Genomic DNA, 22820 nt, shown 5'->3' on the forward strand with positions numbered 1-22820 from the left:
CCCAGCTTCTCAGGAGGCTGTGGCAGGAGAATCATTTGAACCTGGGAGGCAGAGGTTGCAGTGAGCCAAGATCATGCGATTGCACTCCAGCCTGGGCAACAAGAGTGAAACTCTGTCTCAAAAAAAAAAAAAAAATTCTTTTATCCTTAGTGTCTGAAATGTAATGGACAGATTTAAGGGTTTTTTTTTCCTCTTCCCATTCATACTTCAGTGATTTAATTTAAAACCTTTTATTTCTCTTTATGATTGGAAATGTTTATGTTTTAAAAAGATTTCTTCCCTTATGGTATCCTGGCCTCCTCTTTCTAGAAATTCTACTTATTGGATATTAGACTTCTTAGATCAGTCTTTTAACATTTAAAGTTAACTTTTTTGTTTTTGTTTTTGAGATGGAGTCTTGCTCTGTCACCCAGGCTGGAGTGTAGTGGTGTGATCTCAGCTCACTGCAACCCCCGCTTCCTGGGTTTAAGCAATTCTCCTGCCTCAGCCTCCCGGGTAGCTGGGACTACAGGCGTGTGCCACCACACCCGGCTATTTTTCTATTTTTAGTAGAGATGGGGTCTCGCTGTGTTGACCAGGCTGGTCTTAAACTCCTGACCTCAGGTGATCCGCTTGCCTTGGCCTCCCAAAGTGCTGGGATTACAGGTGTGAACCACCAAGCCCGGCCTAAAGTTAACTTTTAAGGCTAAAGTCTTTTAACTTTTTTATCATATTTTCTATCTCCAGGATGTTTTTATTCTACCTTTCTAAAGAGTTTCCTAACTGTACCTTCCACCCCTCTATTGATTTTATCAATTATGATTTCCTAGAGCTCGTATTTTCCATACATTCAGTTATTACAACATTCACTTGTCCTATGGTTGCCAAATCTTACATTTTTCTGGGCATTCAAAAAGAGTTTTATGTCTTAAGTTTTCTTCTATACCTTAAATTATCTTTGGGTCTTAATGAACTGGTCTTTAAAAAAAAAAAAAAAACTTGAGCTTTTTCTTTTGAGTTACTGCTGTTTAATCAAATGTCTGGTGATCTTTGGCTTCCTTTTCATACTTTGAAATGAGGCAATGAAAAGGCTAACTGGAAGCTCTATGTTCCTGATAACTGATAAGCAGAGCTTCTATTACTGGGTCTCCATCCCCTTATATTCTACATGCCAAAATGTGAACAGCTTTACTCTCAGCAAGCAAAAACTACATTAGCCAATGAAATTTCTTTGTTTTGTCTTGCTTTTCAGATTTATTTATTTAATTTTTATTTATTTATTTTGAGACAGGGTCTCACTCTGTTGCTCAGGCCACAGTGCAGTGGTTCAATCAGCCCACTGCAGCCTGGAGCTCCAGGGCTCAAGCTATCCTCTGGCCTCAGCCTCCAAAGTAGATGGGACTGTAGGTACATGCTACTGTGCCCCACTAATTTTTTTTTTTTTTTGAGGTGGAGTCTCCCTCTGTTGCCAGGCTGGAGTGCAGTGGCACGATCTTGGCTCACTGCAACCTCTGCCTCCCGGGTTCAAGTGATTCTCCTGCCAGAGCCTCCGGAGTAGCTGGGATAACAGGCGCCTGCCACCACACCCAGCTAATTTTTGTATTTTTAGTAGAGACGGGGTTTCACCATGTTGGTCAGAATGGTCCCGATCTCTTGACCTCATGATCCACCCGCCTCAGCCTCCTAAAGTGCTCGGATTACAGGCATGAGCCACCGCGCCCAGCCATGCCCGACTAATTTTTTAAATTTTTTTGTTGCCAGGCTGGTCTTGAACTCCTGGCTTCACGCGATCCTCCCGCCTTGGCCTCCCAAAGTGCTAGGCTTGATTACAAGTGTGAGCCCCTCACCAGGCCCTTTTCAGTTTTTTTACAGAACCTCCACCCAAATCTGTTCTTTGTTTTTCCTAGGGTAGAGGTGGCATCTGCAAATGCCTGGTTGCCTGTCACTTGAGGGGAGAGGAGAGTGGTAGAGGGAGGTACAGACTATTACATAACAACCTTCAATTTAATTCTTTCCTTTCGATATCACCAATTTCCATTCTCTATTCTCCACTTCATCATCTTCTTCCCCACTGATTTAATCTACTTGGCCCCTTCCTCTGTATTCTGGAAAAGCTTTTCAAGCGTGTCAACTGATTAGATTTTTTATATCTTTTTTTAATGTTAAGTTTTCATTCTACTAATAAATTTTGAGACTTCCCACAATCTTTTCTTATATGTCTTCCATCTCCCTTTTTAATTCTGATTGCTCACCTCATTGCTAGATCTCATTTCTTTTTATAAATTCTGTTCCTAAAAAGTACCAAAAAGAGACATTTTCTCAATTATTTTTGTTCCTTGAAGAAAATCTTTTTTTTAAAGCATGCTGATCTATCCCTGCATCTAATATGTTGTGGTCTCTTTCTTACATTTTGTTGACCCTTTTCCTAATTCTTATTCTGTCTTTCAATATGAAGATCTATTTGTCCATAAACAGATGAATGAATGCTCACTGGTTACTCATTATTTAGAAGTTTGCTATTAGGATCCTCCCCTTGTGGAGCTCATTGATGTAAATTTACATTACCAGATCACAGTTCCAGCAGTGGGAGAGTAAGAATGAGGAAGTTAGAGGCAGAAAACGTCCTAGCAGAGGAACTTCCCTGTACTGCTTCCCAGGAAGAAAAAGTCATCTATATGGATGACTCAGTTTGGCCCAGCACAAATGCCAAGTAAAAGCTGTGGCTGGGCCTGGCTTTCTTTCTCATGCTGGCACCTACCACATGAGGAACAAAACATATCTGGGCTAATGACTTCCTTCTGGGTATGGCCATATAATACAACACAAGTTTTTAAAATTAAGTTATTAAGTATAGCTCTCCTTCTCTTAGCCTGCAAAGGAGGCAAGAGCCTTTCTGGCTCAGGCAGTCATCAGGCCATCAGAGTGGAGTAGAGAAGGTACTGGCAGAGCCCGTCTGTAGGCCAAACTGCTCCACACCTCAAAGCACTGGGAAGGGCAGGGGAAAGAAGACTGAGGTGGGGTAGAATGAGATGGAAACAAAAGGAAAGTATCTGAAAATAAAAATGAGCAGCTACAGAAAACGGCAGGATGCGGAGAGAGGGACCTAGAGAAGACCTATAGTAACACTTCTTTTATGATGTGTACCATTTCCTCTTCATGGCCCATCCCATTTCCTAAAAACACCATCCTAATGTAAAGATCTACATTACTTTTCAAAGGTGTTTTTTGGAAGGAGATAATGTTCTTTTTGAATGTGACTTCACAGTGTGATGCACCTTAAGGTCAGAAAACCTCTCTCATTTGGGTTATGTCAACTATGTGGCCTCCCAGTGCACTTCTTCCAATGTGATTCTAGCTGCAGCCCAGTGGTTAGGAGCACAGACTCTGAAACCAGACCATTTGGACCTGGCCCCAGCTCTGCCTCTCACTAGCTCTGTGAAACTGGGAAACTCATTTAATTGCTCTTAAGTGGGGATGTACCTCAGAGGGTTACTATACCTACCTCAGAGGGTTGATATAAGAATGAAATCAGTCAATTCACATAAAGTGCTTAGAAAAGTACCCAGCATATAGTAGGCACTCGGACCTAGTTCATACAATTAATTAAAAATAAATATTACCATTTTAAATATTATAAAAATGTTAAGTTTCTTCTCTAACCCCTATGGCCTGCCTCCCTTCAAGCCCCTACTCTTCTAAGTTAGACACATTAATTCCCAGTAGGGGAAGCTTCCACAGTTTTGTGGATGTTCTGCTACTTGTAGTCAATGTGAGAATACTGTGATTTTAGAAAAGGAAAAGTGGAGTCCAAGTGTTATGCTTCCCTTCAGCCCCACAGCCCATGCTGCTCCATTTCAGAGGATGTGATAGTTCTCCCAGGCAAGCCTCCAGTCATCTGCTAGGGATGCCAGTACTTCTCAGAGGGGTAGAAATTAGCTCTGTGCCTTGCTTCTAAGGGACCCACTTACTCTCTCCCTAACAGGATGTCCCCATTTCTAGCATGACAATGTTCCCCGTCCCTGGTTTCCTGTACTGGGCAGGTCATTTCAGTGGGGATCCCATGGAGGCACATGGATACTCATGGTCATGCTGCTAACCTATTAGGCCATTTTCCTTAATCTGTACTCTGGACCACCCCTTGTCCCAGACTCACTTAAGAAATATTTACTGGTCATTTTCTAGATGCAAGGAATGCTGAAATAAAAGACACTGCTCTTACCAAAAAAGCTAATCTTTCCATTCCTCCAGTACATTGTACTTATCCAAATTCTGCACTGTCCCTTTCATTGTTCTTGAATAGTTCTCAAATTATATACATTTCTGAGGTACAAACAACAACAAAGTTATGTTTTTGTACTTAAGGAGCTTCCAGTACAAAGATCAGGGTGGGTGGGTTGGTGGGCAAGTGGGTGAATGTGACAAATGTGTAATAACAGGATCATAAAAGCAGTAGGAGAAGTCAATCTAGGGTGCTACAGGAGTAGACAGGAAGAAGAGTTAGCTGAGAATGGGGTAAGGGAGAGGAAGGACGGAGAAGAACTCCAAGAAGAAAGGACACAGGACCTCAGTCTGGGACTAGCCTTTAGCAGCAACTATTTTCCACTTCAAGTCTTCTAACTTGCTCCATGCCCTTGGGAGGTAACTGCCAGCTTTTTGGTGTTATAATAATGCACACTCACATGGGTTCTTCATAAAAACAGCCCAGTGGCAGACAAAAACTAGGCATACTGCTTTTCATACATACCTCATATTTCATGGTAAAAAATCCATCCCCTCCAATGCCCTCAAGTGCAAAGGCCTGTACAATTGGCCATTTCTCCACCACAAACATATCAAATATCTGCAAGTGTCCTAGAAGAATCAAATACAACAACATATATCAGATACCATCCTGAATATAACAGTCTAAACCTGATCTAACATGGTTAGACAGGTATTGTTTCTCACATGGTCACCAGGGCCTCACCTAGCAAAATAAAATTCAAACAGATAAAATGGTTAGATATTGAAACTAGAAATACAAAATGAAAGCCAAGGAAAATTTAAACCATAAACAAGTTACATTCAGATTTCTCTACAGTATATTGTAACATTCCAGTTTCCTGAGTAAATTAAGTAAAAAATAAGAGTAGTCTATTATATCTGACTTGCATCATTCAGTGGGAATAATTATTAACAGACCCAAACTTGGCTCCTTTCCCTTAAGAAACATAGCCAATCAACTTCCTCAAAGGAAAACTACTAAATCAAAAATGTTCCTTTCTTGTAACAATAGCTTCAATGTGCAAGGTTTTTTCTTTTTGTTGTTGTTGCAATAGAAGCGCTGTTAAACTTAGTTTTTCCCTGTATTTTACACATCATTTAAAAACATGTCAGCATATCTTTTTAGAAGTTATCCAAATCCCTCTTTCTTATTACCAAGATGCTCCCACATCTATACTATACTCTTTGTATAGTAAGTGATACAGACATGTCAATTGTGCTAAATTCTGTATCAGTTCTTCTACCTGATTTTAGGCAGCCTGCTGTGTTGCTGCAGAAACTCCACAGTAATTAACACAAGCTTGCACAGAAAAGTCCCCATACTTAATTCTGCTTGATGTCTTTGGTAAAAATAGACGAAGGGGTTTCTCAGCTGAATGCCCCCAATGACAGGAAAAGTAGTGACGTTCTATTCACACACCATCTAAGTAAGGTTCTAGAAGGCTTGCTGTCAGATACTCACCTTGGGAGCTGTAAGGAATGCCAATTCTACTACAGTCTCGAACCATGTCCACAAAGCTGGCAATTTTAAATTCTTCTGCGGCTTCCTCATCTTCATACTAAAGAGAGAAATCAAAAGAAAAATAAGCTCTGATGAGATACCACACAAATTCCCGTATTTTCTCTGCATTTTATCAATCAGAGTTATCCCAAATGACATTTACAGAGGACTGCACCCAAGGAGGTGTTTCAAAAGCCAACCTTTTTCATTTGCTAGTCAGAAAGACTTCTTATTCCCTTATTTCATATTATACCCCAAAATCAACTGAAAATGGATCAGGAAACCTAAATGCAAGAGATAACACTTTTCCCCCAAAAAATCCTCCAAATACTCATATGGGAGGAAGTGTTCTTGACCAATATCAGGTCATAACTTTCATGAAATCCTAAATCTCAAATCCCAACTTGATTTCCAGTCAAACCCTTGAAAAGGGCCCAAAGGGAAAGAAAAACAGATACCAAGACATTCAAACACAGGAATGTCAGAAAGCTTAAAAAATTCTCCCAGGGAGCCAGGCATGGTGGCTCACGCCTGTAATCCCAGAACTTTGGGAGGCTGAGGTGGGCGGAACACCTGAGGTCAGGAGTTTGAGACTAGTCTGACCAATTATAACAAAACCCCGTCTCTACTAAAAATACAAAAATTAGCCGGGCGCCTGTTGTCCCAGCTACTCGGGAGGCTGAGACAGGAGAATTGCTTGAACCTGGGAGGTGGAGGTTGCAGTGAGCCGAGATTGTGCCACTGCACTCCACCCTGGGCGACAGAGTGAGACTCTGTCCTCCCCCCCAAAAAAAAAAAAAAAAAATCCCAGGGCAGTCCCTAGGCACTAATTCCCTAAGAGACGGGGTTCAGAATGGTGATGAAGAAGCAGGCAAGAAGTAAGTTCATAAACTTACCACTAGGTCCCAATCTGAATAGCCTCCTTTTGTCTCCACAGGCATACAATTTATCTATAAGGTAGCCTCAAAACGAAATATGAAATTCTCCACTTCAGATAACCTTTTTTATATAATCACACTCTGCAATTTGATTGCTGATCCTATTTCAGATCAACAATTTCCTTAAAGAGTATTCTTAGAGTGTCTCTAGGTGCCTGTCTTCTCTTTTCTTCTTACCTCATTTTCGGTCATGCAATGGAAATGCAGATTTCTCCAATGTGCCACATAAGGTAAGAGATAGCGAAAGTTTACAGGATTACAGTACAGATGGACGCTATCTGATTTAATCAATATAATTACATCTGTAAGAAAAACAAAATCAAAACACAAGATTGTCAAACACATTTCCTTTAGATATTTTCTGCCCACATAATTAGTAAAACCATTGAAACTACTTCAGAGACAATGTAACAAAACTCTAAACTGAAAATTATTTAATTAAGCACTGTGCCTTGTAAACCAAAAAGTATCTGAGACAAGTCTCGATCAATTTTGAAGTTTATTTTGCCAAGTTTAAGGACATGCCCGTGACATACCCTCAGGAGGTCCTGAGAGCATGTACCCAAAATGGTTGGATAACAGCTTGATTTTAGACTTTTTAGGGAACCAGAAGTTACCAGCAGACATCAACCAACACATGTAAAGTGTACATTTGGTTTGGTCCAGAAAGTCGGGGTCAGGAGTGAAAGGGTCCTTTCACGTCATAGGTGGATTCAAAGATTTTCTGATTGGCAATTGGTTGAAAGAAAGAGTTAAGTTTTATTATCTAAAGACCTGGAATCAGGGCTGGGCACGGTGGCTCATGCCTGTAATCCCAGCACTTTGGGAGGTTGAGGCAGGTGGATCACAAGGTCAGGACTTTGAGACCAGCCTGACCAACATGGTGAAACCCTGTCTCTACTAAAAAAAAAACCAAAACACAAAAATTAGCCGGGCATGGTGGCACACACCTGTAATCCCAGCTACTCAGGGGGCTGAGGCAGGACAGTCATTTGAATCTGGGAGGTGGAGGTTGCAGTGAGCCGAGATTGCACCACTGCACTCCAGAATGGGCGACAGAGTGAGACTGTCTCAAAAAATAAAAATAAAAATAAATACAGACCTGGAATCAACAGAATGTCTGGGCTAAGATAAGGGGTTGTGGAGACCAAGGTTCTTATTATGCAGGTGAAACCTCCAGGTAGCAGGCTTCAGAAACAATAGGAGGTAAATGTTTATCAGACTTAAAAAGGTACTAGATTCTTAGTTGATCTCCCCTGGATCAGGAAAAGACCTGGAAAGGGAAAGGGATTCTCTACAGAATGTAGATTTCTCCGACAAGAGACAGCTTTGCAGCGCCATTTAAAAATATGTCAAAGGAATATATTTTGGGATAAAATACTTAGATTTCTTTCAGGGTCTGCTATCTGTTATGTGATGTATCTTACTGCTATACAATAGCAATTTGGTTGGTCTTAAGATCTGTTTTCTTTTTTTTTTTTTTTGACAGGGTTTCACTCCATCACCCAGGCTGGAGTGCAGTGGCATGATACAGGTTCATTGCAACCTCTGTCTCCCAGGCTCAAGTGATCCTCCTGCCTCAGCCCCACAAGAAGCTGGGGCTACAGGTGAGTGCCACCATGCCTGGCTAATTTTTATATTTTTTTTGTAGAGACAGGGTTTTGCCATGTTGCAGAGGCTGGTCTCGAACTCCTGAGCTCAAGTGATCCAGTCACCTTGGCCTTGAAGTGCTAGGATTACAGGTGTGAGCCACTGCACCTGGCCAAGATCTCTGTTTTCATGTTAATGTTGGTCAGTTATGCCTGAATTCCAAAAGGAAGAGGACATAATGAGGCACTGCCAACCTCCACTTCCTATCCTGGCTTTAACTCATTTTTCAGGTTTACTTTGGAATGCCCTTGGCCAACAAGGGGGTCCATTCAATTGGTTGGAGGGCTTAGAATTTTATTTTTGGTTTACAGCTTCAAAGTGACTTTAGAACTTTCAAATGTTGACAGCAAGAATTTCCTAGTCCCCAAGCAATATTCCCACCACCAAGGCCCTCTGGGTCTGGCAATGCAGTTACAGAACGAGTCAAAGAACAGCCTCCATCTACTGAGGCATAGTGTTTACATAGTCACATCTATGGGACCAGACGTGGCTGAGTACTTCACTGCAGGGGTCAATACCATATGGAAACCCCACAGCCTAAGGCCACTGAGGCAGGGAAACAGCACCAAATATGGCCAGTGACTAGTTGTCCCTCAGACATCAGTGTCTAAAGCTCTCAGCTGTTGGCTCATCTGGCTCTAAGGCAATTGCAGGCCCAACGATATTGCTTGTCCCTTTAGGAAGAGTTATTGTGTGCAGTGGTGAGCTCTGTACGCAGGAAAGACTGGGAGGAAGGAAGTAGAGGCCAGTGGAAAGAGCTGCTATAAATAGATCAGCAGCTTACAGATTTAAGGAATAGTCATCAATGCTCATGGGTCAAGTAAATAAAGCAATCCCAAGAATGTAAGTAAACCTAGGTAAACGGAAGAGCCATGGGATGGGGTAGAATATTAAAGCAGTTTGACAACTGAGGACAAAGGCAGTCATACTTCCAGAAGAAAACCAGAGAGGCCCCATTCTATGGCTCCTCAGAAACAAGAGCCATCAGGCCTCTTAATAAGATGGAACTAGATGTTGTCAGAGGTGAGAAAGGCACACGCGTAGGGGCGGAGAACACCTGACGCAGCAGGTGTAGGACAATGCCAAAAGGGTAATACAGTGTGACAGACCACACCTGACGAAAACATCTTATAAGCCCAATAAATACTGACCACATCTGACCACACAGCTGAGCGGCCTCCTGAAATAAAACTCCATGGGTCTGGCCTTTTAAGCCACTCTAAGCCCCACGCCCGGTAAGGCCCAGGGTGTTCCAGGGAACACCGGATGTAGCAGCCTCATCACTGTTGACTCTTTAGGTAAGCACCAGAGTCAAAGGGTAGCAAAGGGTGGGATGGAGGCCCCTCTCATCTCTCAGCATATTGGTCTTTCTCACACACTCCCTCCAAGAGCCCTTCCCTGAGTCATTTGTAGACCACCTGCAGAGGAATGAGAGTTGGATATTACCTGGAGACTGAGGGCTTCTGGTGTGTATTACACTCTACAGTAAAATGTAACATGCCTCAAAGAATTAGGATCCAGTAAGAGACATAACATAGTAGTTACTAAACCTAAGTAAGCATTCCCCAAATCTCTTAGAAGTCTGGTGTTATCACTATGAACCAAAGTTTAACAGAGTTTACAGTCAGGTAAAAGAGGAAGGCATATGAGAATGGGATGAATAGGTAAACTATTTAAAAGCTGCTTTTAGGCTGGTGCGGTGGCTCATGCCTATAATCCCAACATTGTGAGGCAGAGGCAAGCAGATCACCTGAGGTCAGGAGTTCAAGACCAGCCTGGCCAGCATGGTGAAATCCTGTTCCTACTAAAAATACAAAAATTAGCCAGGCATGGTGGCGGGTGCCTGTAATCCCAGCTGCTCGGGAGGCTGAGGCAGGAGACTCCACCAGGAGACGGAGGCTGCAGTGAGCCAAGATCACACCACTGCACTCCAGCCTGGGTGATAGAGCAAGACTCTGTTTCAAAATAAATAAATACGTAAATAAATAAAAGTTGCTTTTAGAAATAAATTCATGTTGGCCTTTCCCCCTCCCATATGAGATCGAAATGTAGAAATCTGGTGATCTCTGCTGCCCAACTACTTGTATAAACAAATTTATTAATTTATAGGAAAATGCTCATTTCCTAAGCACCCACTGTGCCAGGTAAAAAGATAAAAACAGGCTAGGCGTGGTGGCTCACAGCTGTAATCTCAGCACTTTGGGAGGCCAAGGCGGGATCACCTGAGGTCAGGAGTTCAAGACCAGCCTGGCCAACATGGTGAAACCCTGTCTCTACTAAAAATTCAAAAACTAGCTGGGTGTGGTGGCGCATGCCTGTAATCCCAGCTACTCGGGAGGCTGAGGCAGAGGAATCTCTTGAACCCAGGAGGTGGAGGCTGCAGTGCGCCAAGATCGCACCACTGCACTCCAGCCTGGGCAACAGAGCAAGACTCTGTTTCAAAAAGAAAAGATAAAAACAAAAATAAGCAAAAAAGCACACCTTTAAGAATTTAAACTATTTCCTTAATTTCAGTACTGTAATGTCCTTAGCAACCTCGGCTGCGGTGAAATGTGTGGCTTGGTACGAGCTGCCAAGATTACTTTTTTCTAAACCAGCAGATGTTGTATAACATAAGGAAAAAAATATTTTGTAATCAAAATCTGAAACCAAATTTGAATGGAAAAAAATTTAATGGAAGGAGTAATTTCAGTCTACTCTTTTTGCACTTCCTAATAAAAAGGAAAGCTTTAATCAGTCTATAAGAATAAATACTACTAAGGACTTAACCAGAGAAGAATTTTCATATATACCAGACCAGGATTTCTCAACCTCGGCACTACTGACAGTTTAGATCAGCGAATTCCTTGTTCTAGGTGACTGTTCTGTGCATTGTAGATGTTTAGCATCATCTCTGGCCTCTATCCACTAGACGCCAGTGGCATCCCCTACCCAGTTTTGACAATCAAAAATGTCTTCAGACATTGCCAAATGTCCCCTGTAGGACAAAACTGCCCCCGGTTGGGAACTACTGCACTAGACACATAGCAATATTATTTCACATCAGATGTTTGTTTTCATGCCTCCCCCAGCTGCCTCACAAGAGCTGTCTGTCTCTTGTCCACTTTTATTTTGTCTATTCCAGTGTCTCCTGACCTATCTGGCATACAAGACATGATTCTAAATATGTGATATCAGAGATAGCTCCTGGGCAATAGCCCCCAGCAACATCAACACAGGCAGAGTGTCTCAGTGCTACAGAAAGGGGAACACAAACAGAAATCCAGCATTGTAGTCACAGGCATCTTCATGAATTAAAGTCACAGAGAAAATAATTCCCAAAGACAGCAGGACAAGGAGCCTTTGTTCCTCGGCTGATAAGCCACAAGAAATCTTCCTTGTAGGAGCTGCCTGCAGGCCCATCCTTACCTCACAACTGAAGGTGCTTTCACAGGACAACACCATATAATCTGAACCGTTAGCATGTAGAGGCAATGGGCAATTAAAAGGAAAACCAGTACTTTGCCAAAAAGAGATAAAGCCAAACACTGATGTTTACTTGTTTCTCTAAAGCAGAATTAGTAAATATATTCTGAAAACTACTTGTTGCTACTAAATATATCAGCAAAGAAAAAATGCCGTGTTTTTTCATTCTTTAAAAAGCAAACATTTACTGGGGCTTTGGACTATTTTAAATTTTTTTCCATAAGAAGACCATAAAATAAGGATCCAAATAAATAAACTTCTTACTCTTTTAACACACAGAGTTTACCAATATATACTTACCATCTAGCACTTCTTCAGAAAATCCCGTTTTCTCAAAATCACTGGTATTCTGATTGTACAAACCAAATAGAAGATAATTTGCCAGCTCTCTGCAGCCTTCATTGTACCTGCTATCGATTCCTGCAAGGCAAAGGAGGCTCTGATCAGCTGTACTGTACTATGGGGAGCAAATGAGCCAATAATTTGCCCCTGCTCAGCAAAACCCTGATGATCAAGCTGAAGGATGCAGTTCAGACCAGTTTTGTGCCAGAAACCAAGCTAAGCAATTCTGTGAAAGAAACAGGTCTCAGCATCAAGTACCTTTACTTGAATTCCAAAGTCTTGTAATTGAGATAATCAAACAGCACAGATTATGGAGCCTGTTAATTTCTGAAAAGGATTCATCTTGGAATGCTTTCAGTTAGCTTAAGAATAAGGATGAGAAAAATCTTCACCTTTCAAAGAGATCTTTACCAAAACACTTGGGATCAAACAAAGGCAGATTAAGGTGGCTTGAAAAGAATCCAATAATGTGAAGAAGAGGACAAGTGAGTGGAACCACAAACACCCATCACTTTACAATTATGAGGCTCAAGATCTGGCACTGTACTAGATGCTGGGGTATGGTGGTGAACATGCCTGCAAATGACCCTCACGAAGCTTACAGTCTAGAGGGGCTGAATTAGAGACAAATAAAAAGGAAATTAAACAATACTGTCTTCACTACCATCTCTCAATGCTTTAGGTATATATTTATTACCTAGTTCCTGATGTCTGTGAAGTCTCAGAGTATGACTCTGGGCAAGAGGGACATGTCATGGCAGGAGGTGGCTATATATGTGAGGCTAAAAGAAGGGCTTAAGGCAGAAGTAGCTCCAAAAATGGGCTTCCTATCTCCGTAATAGCTCATCTAACCTCATTAAAACAGCAACAAATTTCGGGGGAACAAGAACTAGGAGGACACCAACTCACAGCTTATTTCATATTGGTACTATTACTAATACCTTCCTGTGAACAAAAAAAGCCAAGTTGCCCAAGCCCTGAGTCCCACCTTGTTAAAAGCACTGACCTAGGATGCAGAGGATCCCATCCGGCCGAGACTTGCTGCTCTGGGTGAGGATGCTCTGAACCTGCCGAAGTCGGCTGCAGCTGCAACAAGAACAGAAAATGGTTCCCTGAGTGCCAGGACAGCCCTGTGAGAAGAGCAGCATTCTGTGTCCCACAATGGAGGCATAAGGAAGAGGAATGACTTTGCTAGGGATGGAAATGGATTCTTGTCTTGTCTGGTTCTGGTATCAGAACCATAAAATGGATTGGGAAGGTTCCTTTCTCTTTTATTTTCTGGAAGAGATCGTGCAGAATTGGTCTGAAGACTAAGTCTGACCTGCTGATTACAAACTCCTCAATAGAGGATGAAGCCAAAGTCCCTCTCTCATGGTCAATGGTGGAAAGGATTAAGACTCAGCAGCTCACTCCAAGAACTTCCAATGACTTTTCATTTTTGAAGATTTTTCAAAGAAGAGTTTCCACACTGATCACCCTACTTGTGGTCCTCATCAGTCTGTCTCAAAAACAAATGCAAACTAAACCCCCAAACTGGCCTGAGAACCTAAACAAAGCTCTAATTCATCCTCACAGCTATCCAGATAGGGAGTGTCAGCAGAGAATACTTGCTTCCATTTCTGTGCAGACCTATTATTCCTTCAGCCCTAGGGATAGCCCTTTGCTCAAGCAAAATGTGAGGCACTCTCAGACATTCACATTCTTCTAAGGACCCCACTCTCTCCGTACCCATCCCCTCCTTCCCAGAAGCTCCAGAGAGAGGCGCCCGATTTCCTGCTCAAGACTGATCCTTCCACCTGGTCTCATCATCATCTCCAGGTCCAGGATCTGCCTCTACTATTCATTCCCTAACACTTTTTTTTTTTTTTTTGAGATGGAGTCTGGCTCTGTGGCCCAGGCTGAAGTGCAGTGATCTTGGCTCACTGCAACCTCTGCCTCCCAGGTTCAAGTTGATTCTCCTGCCTCAGCCTCCCGAATAGCTGGGATTACAGGAGTGTGCCACTACACCTGGCTAATTTTTGTATTTTAGTAGAGATGGGGTTTTGCCATGTTGGCCAGGCTGGTCTCGAACTCCTGACCTCAGGTGATCCGCCCGCCTCATGCCTTACAGGTGTGAGCCACCGCGCCCAGCTTCCTAACACTCTTATATTTAATACTTTCTCTACAGTCAATATAATCCCAGTCCTACTACATCATTATTAACTAACAGCCTCTACAAACCAACTACACTAATTCTTCCACCTATGAAGCCAGGTGTCATCCCCATCCCTTACTGAATCTCCTCCAGTACACTGCCTTACATTCACCTCAAAACAGTATTTACAGCCAAACTACACTATTTCTCTTCACTAATTCCTGAATTCTTTTGCCCCACTGGATTCTTTTTTTTTTTTTTGAAATGGACTCTCACTCTCTCGCCCAGGCTGGAGTGCAGTGGCACAATCTTGGCTCACTGTAACCTCCACCTCCTGGGTTCAAGCGACTCTCATGCCTCAGCCTCCCAAGTAGCTGGGCTTATAGATGTACACCACCATGCCTAGCGAATTTTTGTACTTTTTAGTAAGAAGGTTTCACCATGTTGGCCAGGCTGGTCTTGAACTCGACCTCAAGTGATCCACCCGCCTCAGCCTCTCAAAGTACTGGGATTACAGGCATGCACCACCACACCCGGCTGCCCTGCTGGATTCTTTTTGATGTTCCTATGCCCCAACTCATTCACTCCATGACTTGGTGGTCTTCATCACTATCTTCCATGAAGAGTTTCATAGTCTTACATGTGATATCAAAATTAGACAAAGATAGTACCAAAGACTATACTTACAGGGATCATTTCTATAGTTCATTATTAGAGAGGTCTCTCTGAATGAGTAGAGCACTAGAAACCACAGAAGGAGGCACAGTGGTCTCTCCTGAGCATAAAGCTGGTTTTTGATGTTGCTTTGCTGCAACTGCCATTCGTCATTGATGACTGTTTTCTTCCTCTGGGAGAGTAAGAGGGAGAGGACGCTGTCTGAGTGTTTCCCCTTTAATCATCAGTCAAAAACAAAAAGTATCAAAAAGAGAAAGAAACCTACAAACCAAAATCCATCATGAATATAGATGTAAACATCCTGTTTTTTTTTTATTTTTATTTTTATTTTTTATTTTTTATTTTTTTTAAGAGATGGGATCTCATTAATGTTGCCTAGGCGAGACTCGAACTCCTGGGCTCAAGCGATCCTCCCTCCTCAGCCCTCCTGAGTAGCTGGGATTACAGGCATGCACTACCACACCTGGCAAATTTTTTTTTAAATTAAATGTAAACACCCTTAACAAAATATAGTAAGTAAAATTCAGCAACATGTAAAACAACTATACACTAGGACCAAGTGGAATTTATCACAGGGATACTCGAGGCTGGTTCATTATTCATGAATCCATCAATGTAATCCCTCATATTAACAGGCTAAAGAAACTGATGCAGAAAAATCACTTAATAAAAGTCAACACCCATTCATAATAAAAACACTCAGAACTGACGGATATCCCAACTACACTAATTTGATCTTTATAAATTATATGAATGTACCCTGAAAATGCGTGTATCTATTATGCATCAATTAAAAAAACAGAAAAAAAGCCACTCAGAAAACTAGAAATAGTTTCCTCAACTTGATAAAGATCATTTAAAAAACCCACCAAGCAAAGTTTGTAATTACACATAATGGTCAAAGTCTGAACGTTTTTCCTCTAAGGTAAGGAAGAAGATGAGCATGTCTACTCCCATTACTCCTATTTAACATAATACTGGAAGTTCTAGCCAACAGAATAAGGCAATAAAAGGAAGTAAAAGACACATAGGTTGAAAAGAAAGAAAACTGTTCCTATTCGCAGATATGTCCTATTTGTAGATGACATGATGGTCTCTGTAGGAAATCTTAAGGATTCTACCAAAATTCCTAGAACTAATAAGTAAGTTCAACAAGGCTTCAAGATACAAGATCAACATATAAAAATCAATTGTAATTTTTTTTTAGAAACGGGGTCTTGCTCTGATGTCCAGTTGGAGTGCAGTGGTGTGATCATAGCTCACTGCAGTCTCTAACTCCTGGACTCATGGGCTCAATCGATCCTCCTACCTCAGCCTCCCAAGTAGCTGGAACTACAGACACATGCCACCACACAAGCTAATTTTGAAAAAAAATTTTGGAGAGACAGGGTCTCACTTTGTTGCCTCCCTAGGCTGGTCTTTAATTCCTAGCTTCAAGTGATCCTCCCACCTTGGCCTTCCAAAGTGATGGGACAACTGTAACTTTATAGGAAACCAAAATTTAAAATACCATTTATAATCTCTTAAAAATTAAATACCTAGTTATAAACCTAATAAAACATATACAGCACTTACATGCTAAAAACTACAAAACACTGATTAAAGAAATTAAAGAAGATCTAAATAAATAAAAAGACATACTATGTTCATGGATTAGGAACCTCAACATAGTACTGATATCAATTCTCCCCAATGTGATAAGTTTAACACATCCCTATGAAAATCCAATATTTTTTATAGATGTAGAAGAGATTATTCTAAAATTTACATAAGCCAGGAACAGTGATACAGGTCTTAGTTTCGGCTACTAGGAGGCTAAGATGGGAGGATCACTTGAGTCCAGGAGTTCGAGGCCAGCCTGGGCAATATAGTGAGACCTCATCTCTTAAAAATAAAATAAACAAATAAAACTTATAAGGAAAAACAAAGGAACTAGAATAGCTTAAATTTTTTTTTGAAAAAGAAAAAGTGGGAGGAATCACTCTACCCAATGTCAAGACTTACTGCATATCTAAAGTAATCAAGACTGAGTGGTACTGGCTAAGGGACAGACACATAAGTCAATGGAACAGACAGAGTAACCAGAAACAGACCCACACAAGTACAACTAACTAATTTTTAACAAAGGCACAAAAACAATTCAATGTTGGATGGATAGTCTTTTCAATAAGTAGGGCTAGAATAACTGGATATCCATAGGCAAAAACGTAAATCTCAACCTCATATATTATACAAAAATTAAAGCATCACAGATCTAAATGTAAAATGCAAAATTATAAAATCTTTGGAAGAAAACAGAAGAAAATATTCTGGACCTAGGATTTGGTGAAGAGTTCTTACACTTGACACCAAAAAGTGTGATCCATAGGAAAAAAAAATGATACTGTGGACTTTATTACAATTTTAAAGTTTTGCTCTATGAAAGACTGTTGAGAGAATGAAAAGACAAGCTACTGACTGGGAGAAAATATCTGCAAACTACACATCTGAAAAAGAACCATATGTGGAATACATAAAGAACTCTCAAAACTCAATGGTAAAAAAACAAAAATCCAATTAGAAAATGGGCAAAAGGTATGAAGAAACAATTTGTCAAAGAGGATACAGAAATGGCAGAGAAGCCCTATGACAACATGTTTGACATCATTAGCCATTATGGAAATGCAAATTAAAACCATGAGATATTACTATACATCTATTACAATGGATAAAATGAAAAACAGTGACTACCAAACAGTGAGAATTCAGAGAAACTGGATCACTCATATATTTCTGAGAGAAATTACAGAAGACAGCAATAAATGAAAAGATACCCTCTGTTCATGCACTGGTAGACAATATTGTTAAGCTGTCAGTTACCCAAAGCAATCTACAAATTCAGTGTAATCCCTTCTCAAATCCCAATGATGTTTTTTACAGAAGTAGAAAAATCCATTCTAAAATTTATATGGAATCTCAAGAGACTCTGAATATCCAAAACAATCTTGATAAAGATTAAAGCTGTAGAACTCACACTCCTGATTTTAAAACTTACTACAAAGCTACAGTCATCAACAGTGGGATACTGGCATAAGACAGACATACAGACCAATGAAACAGAATAAAGAGACCAGAAACAAACCCTCACATCTCTGGTCAAATGATTTTTGACAAGGATGCCAAGACCACTCAATAAGAACAGTCTTTCCAACAAATGGTGCTGGGAAAACTAGATATCTAAAGAATGAAGTTGGACCTTACCATACACCATATAAAGAAATTAACTCAAAATGTATCAAAGACCTAAACATAAACCTAAAACTGTAAAACTTTTATAGGAAAACACAAAGGAAAATCTTTGTCACATTGGATTTGGCAATGAATTCTTGAAAATGTCACCAAAAGCCCAGGCAACAAATAAAAAAAATATAAACTGGACATTTAAAATTTAAAACTTCTGTGCATCAAATGACACAACCAACAGAGTAAAAAGACAACCCATCTATATAACTCAACAACCACCACCAAAAATTCCAATTCGAAAATGGGCAATGAAGCCAGGCAGGTGGTTCATGCCTGTAATCCCAGCACTTTAAGAGGCCAAGGTGGGGGATCTCTTGAGCCCATGAGTTTGAGACCAGCCGGGGCAACACAGGGAGACCCTGTCTCTACAAAAAGTAAAAAGTAAAAAAAAAAAAAAAAACCACACAAACAACAACAACAACAAAAAAGCCAGATGTGGTAGTATGTGTCTGTGGTCCCAACTACTCATGAGGCTAAGGTGAGAGGATCATCTGAGCCCAATGTGCCTGCAGTCCCAACTACTCATGAGGCTAAGGTGAGAGGATCATTTGAGCCCAAGAGGTTGAGGCTGCAGTGTGAGCTGTGTTCACACCATTGCACTCTGGCCTGGGCAACAGAGCAAGACTCTGTCTCAAAAAAAAAAAAAAAAAAAAAGGCAAAGGACATTTCTCTGAAGAGGATATGCAAATGGCTAAGCACACGAAAAGAAACTCAACACCACTAATCATGAGAGAAATGCAAATCATAACCATAATGAAACATTACTTAATATCCATTAGTATGGCTACTATAAAAAAAACTAGAAAATAACAAGTGCCAGCAAGGATTTGGAGAAATTAGAACCCTTGTGCACTATTGGTGGGAATGTAAAATGGTGCAACCACTATGGAAAACAGTATGGCAGTTTCTTAAAAAATTAAAAATAGAATTACCACATGATCTAGAAATTCCAGTTCTGGGTATAAATTCCAGAGAATTGAAAGCAGGGACTGAAAGAGATACCTGTATACCCATCTTCATAGAAGCACTATTTGCAACAGCCAAAAGGTGGAAGCAACCCAAAGTAATAAACAAAATGTGATACATACACACAATGGAATATTATTTAGCCTTAAAAAGGAAATTCTGACACATGCTACAATATGGATTAATCTTGAGAACATTATGCTAAGTGAAATCCAGCCATAAAAGTACAAATCCTGTTTGATTCTACTTTTTTATGAGGTACCAAGAACAGTCAACTTCACAGAGACAGAAGGTAGGTAGAATGGTGGTTGCCAGGTGCTGGATGGGAAAGGGAATGGGTAGTTATTGTTTAATAGGTACAGCTTCAGTTTCACAAGATGAAAGGTTGTGTGGATGGATGGTGGTGATTTTAGTTTAACGATGTGAATGTCCTTAGTGCCACAGAATTGTACACTTAAAAGTAGTTAAAATGGTAAATTTTATGGTATGTGTATTTTTGTGTGTGTGTGTGTGTTTTTTTTTTTTTTTTTTTTTTTTTTTTGAGACAGAGTTTCGTTCTTGTTGCCTAGGCTGGAGTGCAATGGTGCAGTCTCAGCTCACTGCAACCTCTGCCTCCTGGGCTCAAGTGATTCTCCTGCCACAGCTTCCCAAGTAGCTGGGACTACAGGTGCACACCACCACACCCAGCTAATTTTTCTATTTTTTTTTTTGTAGAGACGGGGTCTCGCCATGTTTCCCAGGCTGTTCTCGAACTCCTGGGCTCAAGCCACCTGCCCACCTTAACCTCCCAAAGTGATGGATTACAGGTGTGAGTCACTGCACCTGGCCAATTTAAAAAATTTTTTTAGAAGTTAAAAATAGTCATCTGGCCATTGTGGCTCATGCCTGTAATTCCAACACTTTGGGAGGCTGAGTGAGAGGATCAGTTGAGGTCAGGAGTTTGAGACCAACATGTGCAACATAGCAAGACCCTGTCTGTACCAAAAAAAAAGAGAAATAGTTTTTAAAAAGTCAGCGTTATAAAAAACAAAAACAACAGAGAGGGAAAATTATTACAGTGTAAAAAGGATTAAAGAATAACAACAAAATGCAATCTATGAACTTTAATTTTTTTTTAGAAAAGGAAAACAGGCCAGGCATGGTGGCTCATGCTTGTAATCCCAACACTTTGGGAGGCCAAGGCGGAAGATCGCCTGAGGTCAGGAGTTCGTACCTAGCCTGGCCAACATGGCAAAACCCCGTCTCTACTGAAAATACAAAAATTAGCCAGGCATGGTGGCGTGCACCTGTAATCCCAGCTACCCAGGAGGGTGAGGCAGAAGAATCACTGGAACGCATAAGGCAGAGGCTGCAGTGAGCCAAGATCACGCCACCGTACTCCAGCCTGGGCAACAGAGCAAGACTCCATCTCAAAAAAAAAAAAAAAAGAAAAAGAAAAATGGAAACATCTGTGAGACATCTGAGAAAACTTGAATATGGACTGTGTATTTGATGCCATTAGGGATCTACTGTTAATTTTCTTACATATGGCAATGTTATCATGGTTATGTAGTAGGATGTCCTTTATCGTAGATGCATAAGGAAATATTTAGAAGCGAAATGTCACAATGTCTGCAACTTACTTCAAAAAGGTTTGACATAAAAGAAGACAGATTGAGGAAAAGAAAAAAGATAAACCACATGGCAAAATGTTAAAAACTATGGAATCTATCTGGTGGGTATAGCAAATATTCATTGTACTATTCTCTTACTTTTTTTTTTTTTTTTTTTTTTGAAGAGTCTCATTCTGTTGCCCAGGCTGGAGTGCGGTGGCACGATCTTGGATCACTGGAACCTCTACCTCCTGGGTTCAAGCAATTTTCCTGCCTCAGCCTCCCTGTAGCTGGGATTACAGGTGCGTGCCACTATGCCCAGCTAATTTTTGCATTTTTAGTAGAGACGGGGTTTCACCATGTTGGCCAGGCTGGTCTCGAACTCCTGACCTCAGGTGATCTGCCCGCCTTGGCCTCCCAAAGTGCTGGGATTACAAGTGTGAGGTGCCACGCCTGGCCTCTCACATTTTATGTATGGTTTGAACATTTTCATTATAAAAATATGGGGGTGAGAGGAAAGAAAGTCTTAGAAGCAGCAAGGCTGAAACAGCAAGACGATCAAGATTAAAGTGAGAAAAACTTTTTCTGGGCCATGAAGATTGCCTGCCTCTCCCTACTTTTTTATGTTTAATAGAAGGCTGATCTTGCAATCATTCTCTGCACTAGAAACAGTTCATTGAGTTGGTCCTCTGACCCACTTCCCAACCCATCGGACAGTAGCCTGCTTTACTGCCAAGGTTACCCAGAGCTCTTTGGTTTTCAAAGTTACAACCAGCCAGTGACAAAAGCATGAAAAGGTCAGGTGACCAAGAAAAAAAACAGCTCCCCAACTACTGCTGTACAAAGCCAAGACAATACTGAAAACAGTTTCCTTTCCACAACTATGTTATCCAAAGAAAGTGCAAGCATATAAAATGTAGAAAGACCTTCTTCTTCCCAGAGATAAACACTGTCCTAATTAGTGTTTCTTATTTTATTATCAAATGGTGAAACTAAATTCAATTCTTTCTTTCCTTTGTATATTTTCTGCTTCCCAAATTTAATTATTAACCAGAAGATAGTCTTTTATTCATCACTGAACCATGAAATGTGTCACTTATTTACCTTTTAATTAAAAAAAAGAAAACCTAGTAACTATTAAAAAACCCACAATGACCCACACTCCCAGCAGCCGGAATTAACCACTGTTAATATTTTGGCATATTTGCTTTTTTCTACGTTACTGCTTTTTAAAATTATGTATGTTGAATATTTACTGTCTATTTTGAGGGAGAAAAAGGAGTATTACATAAAAACCTAAAGTCATCATTGATCCTCACCCCCCAGAGGTCACTACTATGAGTTTGTTGTGTATCCAACCAGTCTTTTTTCCTTCTTTTTTTTTTTTTTTCATGAGTTTTTTTTTCTTCATGAGTTTCACTCGTGTTGCCCAGGCTGGAGTGCAACAGCGTGATCTTGGCTCACTGCAACCTCCGCCTCCTGGGTTCAAGCATTTCTCCTGCCTCTCTGCCTCAGGCTCCTGAGTAGCTAGGACTACAGGCATGTACAACCACGCCCGGCTGATTTTGTATTTTTAGTAGAGACAGGTTTCTCCATGTTGGCCAGGCTGGTCTCAAACTCCTGACCTCAGGTGATCCACCCGCCTTGGCCTCCCAAAGTGCTGGGATTACAGGAATGAGCCACCAGGCCCAGCCGTCTTTTTTCTTTTAATAGAAATATTCAAAGGTCAGGCACGGTGGCTCACGTCTGTAATCCCAACACCCCGGGAGGCCAGGCATTCAACACTAGCCTTAGCAACACAGCAAGATCTCATCTCTACAAAAACAAAATAATAAAAAAAATTAGCCAGGCATGGTGGTGTGCATCAGAAGTCCCAACTACTTAGGAGGCTGAGGTGGGGGATCACTTGAGCCCAGGAGTTCCAGGCTGCAGTGATTGCACCACCGCACTCAAGCCTGGGTGACAGAGTGAGACTCTATCTATAAAAAGAAAAAGAAATGAAAAAATTTTTTCAAACATATACCATACCCAGC

The 22820-nt window shown here is 40.9% G+C and overlaps 1 protein-coding gene and 1 non-coding gene across 3 annotated transcripts in view; one reads left to right on the forward strand and one right to left on the reverse strand.

Moving 5' to 3' along the window:
- The window catches only part of DNAAF9 (dynein axonemal assembly factor 9), a 160836-nt gene that overhangs the window by 122273 nt on the left and 15743 nt on the right, over window positions 1-22820 (reverse strand). For both annotated transcript variants that reach the window (XM_058432850.1, XM_032142449.2), the window contains exons 2-6: window positions 13145-13224; window positions 12097-12216; window positions 6859-6983; window positions 5705-5801; window positions 4724-4830 (exon numbers count right to left, since the gene is read on the reverse strand). In XM_058432850.1, coding sequence (XP_058288833.1) covers window positions 4724-4830; window positions 5705-5801; window positions 6859-6983; window positions 12097-12216; window positions 13145-13224 — 529 coding nt within the window. The remainder of the gene's footprint in view (window positions 1-4723; window positions 4831-5704; window positions 5802-6858; window positions 6984-12096; window positions 12217-13144; window positions 13225-22820) is intronic.
- On the forward strand, window positions 14946-15157 carry LOC116461582 (small nucleolar RNA U3). The gene has a single exon (XR_004246116.1). It is a non-coding gene; the product is annotated as a small nucleolar RNA U3 (small nucleolar RNA).

This window comes from Hylobates moloch, unplaced genomic scaffold, assembly GCF_009828535.3.
Source record: "Hylobates moloch isolate HMO894 unplaced genomic scaffold, HMol_V3 SCAFFOLD_21, whole genome shotgun sequence".
In the NCBI taxonomy this organism is placed as follows: domain Eukaryota; kingdom Metazoa; phylum Chordata; class Mammalia; order Primates; family Hylobatidae; genus Hylobates; species Hylobates moloch.